Source organism: Carassius auratus, chromosome 7 (assembly GCF_003368295.1).
Source record: "Carassius auratus strain Wakin chromosome 7, ASM336829v1, whole genome shotgun sequence".
In the NCBI taxonomy this organism is placed as follows: Eukaryota; Metazoa; Chordata; class Actinopteri; order Cypriniformes; family Cyprinidae; genus Carassius; species Carassius auratus.
In genome coordinates, this window is record NC_039249.1 from 11,263,739 (window position 1) to 11,272,934 (window position 9,196).

At 36.1% G+C, this 9,196-nt stretch overlaps 1 protein-coding gene across 1 annotated transcript; it reads left to right on the top strand.

Moving 5' to 3' along the window:
- Positions 1 to 440: 440 nt before the first annotated feature.
- On the top strand, positions 441 to 8,426 carry LOC113105874 (aerolysin-like protein). The gene is made up of 4 exons (XM_026267242.1): positions 441 to 612; positions 3,161 to 3,274; positions 6,961 to 7,109; positions 7,288 to 8,426. The coding sequence occupies exons 1-4, from the start codon at positions 445 to 447 to the stop codon at positions 8,246 to 8,248; spliced, it is 1,392 nt and encodes a 463-aa protein (XP_026123027.1). The 5' UTR covers positions 441 to 444; the 3' UTR covers positions 8,249 to 8,426.
- The last annotated feature ends 770 nt before the right edge of the window (positions 8,427 to 9,196 follow it).

Genomic DNA, 9,196 nt, shown 5'->3' on the forward strand with positions numbered 1-9,196 from the left:
TATGACGCAGGCAAAGCCATTTTTATGCTTTTAAGTAAGATTTCCAGACCTCAGTGTCTTCTGTGATGAACTTCCCAATATTATTGAATGTTTTTTTATTTTCTCTAGAAAACCTAATCATGTTAGGCGTCTTCAAACTTAACTTTTCCTGCGTTTTCTACTCCTGAGTTTAGATGTGTATTTAATAATTCTATGTTTCTAATTGAAAGATAATGAGAACGAGTCTATGTTTATTTTTTTGGTAACATAAGAGTTAAAACAATAACCATCGCGCATTATTCTGTAAAAAAATCAAGCGTCAATTCTATTCGTAGGCTATAATTGACATTAAAATTAACAAATAATTTCCAATGTTTTATAATGACAGACATAAACATTAAGCAACATATTTTTACCGATTTGAGTGAAACACCTAGACACACTGCGAGGAGGAGGACAGGTGCGATGGTTCACTGTCAGTCAGGACGCATTAACCAAGAGCAGACGTCAATGTCGGCGCAATCTGCAACAGCAGCAGATGCTGGGGTTCAGGTGATGCAATGTGAAGTATTCAATCTGCGAGAAAACTTCAGTAATGTATCGGACACCTTTGCGTGCACGTCCTCTTTGCAGGTATGTTTTAATTTCTACGAGCCATGCGCGTTATCATCAGATCAGTCTTGTTCAGACGCGCTGACCGTGATATCAGTTAAGCTGTCGGTAAACAGAAGTTTTGCCTAAATCTATGGCAGAGGATCATGCATTGCAATTGCCATTTTTGTGTTCAACATGTTGCGCATTTTGATGTTCCTTGCGCACATGCACTTTATTGTCGCCTCTAGCCTATTTAAAAGACTGCATGCATGCTAACTTTAAAATACTGACTCCAGATCCGTAATTCGTGGTCCATGCATGTCTGGTCCCTCGCCGTAATTAGTCTATTTTCACTTAGATCATGTGTTGTGAAATCTCTCATTAATCCACCGCGCATCGGACACTGCCAGGAGACATTTTGTGCCCTGCTCGGGCCTTCCCTGTCCAGGCGGGCACACGTGAAAGCGCTGCCACTGATACATCAAAACAAAAGCAATCTGATCAGGCGTCCCGGAGACGCACCGTCACAGGCCTCCACAGAGCCAATGAGTTTCCTCCGCCTCGGGCGCACTGCGCTGTGCAATACTCCTGGAATATTAATGCTCTGCTTTATTGATGCATCATTTTCTTAGTCATAAACCTCCGGTGTGCAATAGCAAGAGCTCTATCTTTACCTGAATGATCAAATTCCCCACTGAAACAATTAGGAAAAATACTAAAACTTAACCCCATGGGAATTTCAGAATCAATACTATTCAAATGTTTGGCAAAGGTTCTTTGCTGTCACTGAAGATTCCATTTAGAATTTTCAACATCCACATAATCTTTGCATTCCACAAGGTACTTTAGATTATTAAAACATGTCTGCGACTAAGAAAAGAAAAAAAGTAAAGCAACAATTAAGAAAATGTTAATTTGAAAAGTTTTAACATTACATTAAACATTAAGAAACATATTTACTATAGGACAAGTTTATCAAAACCTAGGTCACTTTTTCAGAACTCTTCACAAAATTCTTCTCACCAACTTTGATCTTGCCACAGCAGTCAGTTTCAAACTACCAAAGTGCTTCATATACAGTACGTCTCAAATCACCCTAAAACTAGTCAAGGTTGTCACCCAACAAACACACACTGTCACTAATAAAACAATGGCAGATAGCATCACTGTTTTCTTTTGTACAAGAATAACAGCTCTGTATATAATTCACTGCATTATGTTACACGGTTCATGTTTACAGCATTATTCCTAAACTGAGACTAACACCTGTGTAGACATTCAGATATGTTAAATTGTTCGGATAATATTTAATTTTTTGGATTTTGAATATATTTCAATATGGTATTGTTGTAGAAATGTAGCAGATTAAAGCCTAATATTATATTAGATATTGCGATATAGGCCCAAGCAATTGTACTAAGAACTGTAATGTGGCTAAACTGATCTAGATGTAGTGAACATGTCTATTATGTCTTTGGGAGTGTGTTTGGTCACAGCACGGACACACACATTCACGCTCCCACCTTCGGCACGCTTGCAGGCGAGACCTCTTTATACATACATGATCAATCTTTAATCTGCTCCATAGAAACTGAATTGCTACCGTGCACTCTCAAAGCCAACATCAAAATTTCATGCAGGTAATTGAGATAAAACCAAAATGGAGGGAACTGCATCTCCGTTACCCTCCACTCGTCAAAAATACATTTCCGTGTGGCAGAAACGAGGACGGGTGTTAGACAGTGCTAGACTGTGATTTTTAGGAAGAGACCAGTCACACCTGCCATCAAACACAGCGAAAGCTGAATTTAAGGCAATAGCTGGCACTCCTGGACCTTGTGTAGTTAGATTACACTCCTTGCATTAATGCACACATGCAACAGTTAAATCTACATTTTAGGATGCATCATGTTTTTCAGCAGCAGTGTGCAAAATATACTCTAATCTGTGTCATGCAAAGCTCTTATAATAATAAAAAATAAGCTTGTATTTGTAGCACTGGACAAAATCCAGTCAGAATGATCAAGAGTAATCAGATCCGAATCAAATATAAAACAAACAGATGGAGAATATTTCTGTTTGTGTGCACTCAAAAGAAGTGATTACACGTGTCTGGATTATTAATTTTTATAATAATAGTCTGAGTTCTTCCACTAGAGGGGGCAGGTGCAGTTGAACTTTTGACTTCTGAGCTAATATTCTAAAGGAGATCTTGGTTACTTACTACTGAAGATGAATAAACCAAAGCCACGCATTAATATTATTGCAAATAAACCAAATTTGAGTGCAGGTTGACAGAGAAAAACGTCAGACACATCTGTTATCGTCAAGTGATGACAGACAGCTGCACATGACCTGAACTTTCGCCCCTCTCTACTTCTCTGAGCTGTTTACAGGCCCTGAGGCGTGTGTGTTGACTTCCCACAGACACACACATTGCCATGTCTTATTCACTTAGAGGTCAGCTGTTTCTGGTTGTTTTGGGCACCTCACCTGAGACCAGAGAGTTTCACGTTTTGCATAACTGTTTACACACACATCCTGCAGTTTTTAAAACTATGTATCTGACCTTACTTTTGACCTGTAGCAGATGATGCCTCACCGACTGACAGCAAGCGATAATCAAAGAGAGAGGAAGAGAACGAGACAAAAGACACGAAGAGAACAGTGCCACCTAGTGCTCACTGGACTTCAGTGCAAGGTTAGTGCACCCATGTGAAATCTGTCATCATTCAAAAATTCAAAACCTTAATGTTTTTTTTTCTTTCTGTGGAATTATATATTTTTTTCATAATCTTCATGGAAATTTGCAATAGCAGGCATGAAATCGTTATGAAATATATAAAGGATTTTACAGCAAAAAGAAACACTGATGTTTTGATGATTTCAGATTTGCAATTTTGCCCATAACCCTATAAAGTTGTATCATATTTGACACAAATTTCAAGAATCTCTAAATGATCAACATGATTAAAAAAACAGTTGAACACAATCTACTACATGCCTTCTGTTTTTTTAGCAAATAAAAGGCTTTATAATTGTAAGAACACCTTCAGGTCATGGTTCATATCACATTTTTCTGTGAAATCTTAATGGATTTTTTTTTAATAAAGTAAACATAGAATAATCTTTATATTGATGGTTTAAAAGTATTACATTTTTTATTAGTGCTTCATCTTTACACATCTTATAAAGCTTGTTTTGGAAAATATATACATTTGTGTGTCGTCTGTAAGTTCACATCTCCTCCAGACAATTGAAATATTTCCAGGCTCTTTGGTTTCATGAAAAAAAAGTCAGAAAACCATTTTTTATGTGTCATTGTTTTAAAGAGATGGGATGCATTTTTTCATGAAAGGACTCTGTAAATGTCAATGCAAATGATTATTAGGACGTGTCACAATCATTAAACATGATTAACTTCTGATTAAGTTTTGGTTAACTTAACTCACATGATTATCTTATGAGCCCCAGCATATTCTTCGCATATATTTTACAGTGAATGTGGGTGTACCGCGGTGACTTTCCACTTCTTATTTCACTCCTGAGAGCATCTGCGTCATGACATCTGCATCACCTGCTGAACTGATATGAGTGTGTCAGATAAACGAGACATACAAAATGTGCAGAGCAGTAGTATCCCAAGACCACTGACGTAAAACATTGATCAGTGCTTGTAATACATTGAGGACCTTATCACAACCACATGCATAGTCATTAAGAAGTGAAATCTTCCCATGACAAATTATTCAGATCTATTGTGAAAACTGTTTCAACACTGATGAAGAGCACTGATGAAGACTGTGCCTCAAACACCCCTGAAAAACACGTGCATCTTCATCATGTTTTATATATCTCACTTACATCTGATAAAAATGTGTTCTTCTTTAATAATAGGAGACTTTTTGTAAAAATAAGAGACTGACTTACAAAACATAAAGATTGGGAAGAGATTGTTAATCCAAATGAAGTGGAGAAATTATTGATAATATTCATATGGGAAATATAGTTAAGGATTTTATCTCTGTACTTTATCAGAGGCTCCTGTTACTTCATTCAAGTAATTCTTCTGCATATCAAGAATGATGAGAGATAGAAATGCAGGAGGAGGTTACTCGGAAGGATTGGGCAGATACTTGTCGTGAGGCTCATAGGGTGACTAACTCAAATATGTGGAGAGAATTTAACTCCACAATAGTGGCAAAGATGAATACATTATTCTCTGTCAAATGTTGAATGCAATTTGTACAATCTGGCACTTAAATCTTCTCCAAAGCTAAAATCATTTTGGGAGCAAGTTTAAAATGCACTTATATATTTTATGCTTTTATTCCTTTTGACCCTGTAGTTGCTATTTTAAGGCAAATATCTTCTGGTAGGTGCCCTAAAATGTCTTACATCTAAAAATCTCAAGCTGGAACCACCCAGAACTAAATAGTGGGTTCAAAGGGTCCGAGAGATTTGGAATGGAACAAAAAAGTTTTGACAAAATAATTTGGGCAGCTGCATTCATGCAAACACAAACCACCTTCATGATAACACACATGCAATAATACACATGCAATAAACTTTCATTAAACAACAGAAGATGTAACATAAAGCCCAAACATGATGTTTAATCATGTTTCTAAATAGTTTTTAACAAAGCATTTATTAAAAAACAAAATTATTAAAAAAACATGATTATTTAAACAAAATACTTTCAAATGTGGAGTGACACGCAGGGGGTTCTGGGAATATCAGTTTACAGTTTTTCACTAAACTTTACATTGGTTTGTTCAATTAACAGCGTTTTTACAAAATTTTATAAATAAATTACACTTATTTATTTATTTAATTATTTTTTACATCGCCTTAAGATTTCATTTTTGTTCTGGTGTCTGATTTAATGATCTGAATCTTTGCTGTAATTTCTCTTTCCCCCCTGATTTAATTAAACTTGAATTGAATTACTTTTATTTCTTCAATCTCTTTTTACTAACTTTTATATAAGGCCTGGTTCATTGTTTTGGTGATATATTTGTTCTGATATGCTGTTCTTGTTCTAAAAATGTGTTTTTCTTTTCCATATCACTCTGAACCATTAGCTGTGTCCAAATTCAGGGTCTGCATCCTCCTTAGGATCCTTCCTACCCGGTTGAAGGAGGATGGGTCCTCCAACGACCGCAAAAACCGGAAGTCGGTGTTTGTGAATTTGGACAGCCTACCCTTCTTTCAGTTCCCTCCCTTAACCATTGCTCATATCCTGTCGCCTAGCAACCGTGACAGCGCCAAGCAAGACGCCGGTGAAGAGCTCATCGTTCTCTCCCCGGAGCTTTATAAACACTTCTGTCTGCTCTTTCGTCCTTAGAAGCGTTAAAACAGCTTCAATCACTAACAAATAAGCTGTGTGTAAGGGGATATTCACACAGGCAGTAAGGAAGAAGCTAGTGTACAAAAGTAAACATTTTTTTTTTACATATACACGTACACATGTAAAAAAAATGCTTAACGCTAAAACAAAATGCCTAACTAGAAAACCACTGAAAATATATATTTTTGAAAAAGCCAGTTTTTAAAAAACATCGAAAATAATACTCCTCCCCCACTCCGCTACCGCTCGCTTCGTCCTGCCGAAAAGAATTATGGGATAGGTAGGACGCGAAAGGATCCATCACACCCATCCTTCGAATTCGGGGAAAAGGAGGACGCATTTGTGGGCCGCATTTGAAGGATCCTACGAATTTGGACAGCCTTCGTCGCGGCGCTGTGACGTAACATCCTTCAAATGCGTCCTCCGAAGGATGTAGACCCTGAATTTGGACACAGCTATTGTTTAACCTTTTTGACATGTTTAGATGGAGAGTAGAAAAGACTTCCAGTGCTTAAACTGTGTTTTGGTTTCAGCTGAGCGTTTCTTTAGCTTAACCAGAGAGTTTTATTTGTTTTATAAGTTTTATCAGAAGTTTAACGTGTCATAAGAACTTGGCTTCATTCTTTAACAAGTCAACTATATTTTTCTATTATTTAATATGTCAAGTTTAGTTAATCATAAAGGGTTACGCATTAAAAAATATTATTAAATTCATTAAGAATGTTGGGAAGTTATGAACAGAAAGTCAGTCAGCACATTGGTTTTAACTCCCTAATGTGATGCAACACAACAAAAATCTATGCTGAAATCAATATTGCAAGGCAATCACTGTGTCATGATTATATATATTATATTAATATTATATAAATATAGGCATTTCCCCAGCCAAAAAAAAAAGAAAAAAAAAAGCCTGATTTTGTTATATTGATACATTTGACACTTTATTCTAAATAAACATATCAAATTCTAAATAGACATCTTATCAAATTTCATACGCAATAAGGGTGTTTTTTTTTTTTTTTTTTTTTTGTCAGATGACTCTGTCAGGAGGTGTGTGTGTTTCCAGGTTATGCCTGCCCTGTTTGGATTCCTATTTAAGCAGTTGTCCAGTCAAACATCTCTCACATTTCTGGCTTTCATTTGACAAGCTGATCTTGAGACGTTCATCAGGCTACAGTCACCTGTGAGTATTTTTCCAGAGATGGCTGCTCATGTAGCAAACGGCTTGATTGCAGGATATATAATAGGGTATAAATGTCAGTAAATGGGGGTGAAAAGCAAACTACAAATTACTTTAAAAGAGTTAAAAATGTTCTTTAAAATATGTTGTTTTGACTATTATTCTGTGGTGTTATTTCCAGATCTACTTTAAAGATGTCCAAACCAACAACACTGGAAAAAGTTGGTGGCAAAGGAGGTTCTCCATTTTCATTTACTGGGGAGAAGAATGGTGCCAATTTACAGAAGATCGGGGTGTGGGTGGGAGAATCCCAGGTTAAGGCTGTCAAAGTCTGGCTTTCAGATGACACAAATGAAACCTTTGGCAAGTCAGATGGGTCGTACCAAGAGTACACTTTCAAGTCTGGTGAGTGTTTCACCTCACTGTCCCTCTGGGAGAACGGAGAAGGAACACGTCTTGGAGCCATCAAATTCAAGACCAACGAGGGAGGAGAATTTTTTGCCAAGATGACAAACATGGGTTTAAAAAAAGAGCACCCCATTGATATCGGCTCTGGGTTTTGTCTTGGAGTTGCAGGGGCAGCTGGTGCAGATATTGACTGCATGGGATTCATGTTTCTCAATGTAGTTCAATCCACAGTTCTCACCAATGTGAACTATCCCACTCTCCAGCAGCTGATACCAAAGGTGTCAGTGGAAGAGATCAAATATGTCTCTTACACAAATGAAACCTCCACTAACCAAGAGCAAACAGTTGAGACCTCAAAGAAAGTGATCAAAACAGCCTCATGGTCCATGAGTGAAAGCTTTACCGAAACATTTAGTGTGGAAGTGAAGGCAGGGATTCCAGGAATTGTAGAAGTTTCTACAGGATACAGTGTCAGCGTTGGAGAAGAAAGCACGTTTAGCTTTGAGTACACTGATGAGAGAACCGAAACTCTGACTACCACTGTAGATGTGCCACCTAAAAAGAAAGTGGATGTTGACATCACCATCGGCAGAGCCACGTTTGACCTGCCTTACACCGGCACAGTCATCATCACGTGCAAGAACGGCAGTGTGCTACAGTACGAAACCAGCGGCCAATACAAAGGCGTCACTTACACTGATATCAAAGTGAATACTAAAGAATCTGATCTGTAAGGTTAACACAGATTGTTCTTGGTTGCTTTATCTGATTTTACCAGCAATGTCTCAGTTCATCTACCTTCGATTTATTTTGACTTCCACTGGTCCATTTCAAATGACTCTTTGCTCAAAGATTTTAATCACTAAAAATATATACACATCATTGTTTTTTCCAAATAATCTTTACTGATTCTTTTACAGAATATTCATATAGCTTCATTAATTTTTTTTTATCATCGCTACTAACAAATTATGTAATTTTATTTTATCATGAACGAATTTCAGATGTTTGATCAAATATTTAATAAAAGCATTGCATTTTAAATGGACACTGTGTGTAAATGAACTTGTAGCTTTATATTTTAATGGTGTTTTTTTATTGAGTATAATTATTAATCAGAAGTCAGTACTGTGCTGACATTTGTTTTATCTTCTTTTCCTTTTTTTAATCAAAACATTTTAAAAAAGAAAAAAAGAAAGAAAATAGATACATTTATTTATCAATAAAATAAAATAAACAATTATAATATTATAATAAATAATATTATTAATACATTTATTTTATTGAAACGTTGTAATTTTTTTTTCCTGCACCAAAATGTCTTCACTTTCAATGTTTCAATTCAACACAATAAAAAAAATAAAAAAAAATTCAATGTTAAGAACATGGTCTTACAACAATTAAACATTTGATTGTGTCTACAGTGTACAATATAAAATGTTTTCATGTTTCGCGTGTAAAATATACCTATATACCTATACCTATATCTATATACTGCTGTTGTCACAAAAACGGGCTGATGACTTCCTCGTTCTATAAAGTCCCTCCTTCAGAAATATGTAACGAGTTCAAACACACACACATATACATATATATATAAAGCTTACAGTAAAATTTTTTAAGAAAGAGATCAGACTCTTTATTATTATAATTTTAGAAAAAATATGCAATTGTGGCTTACT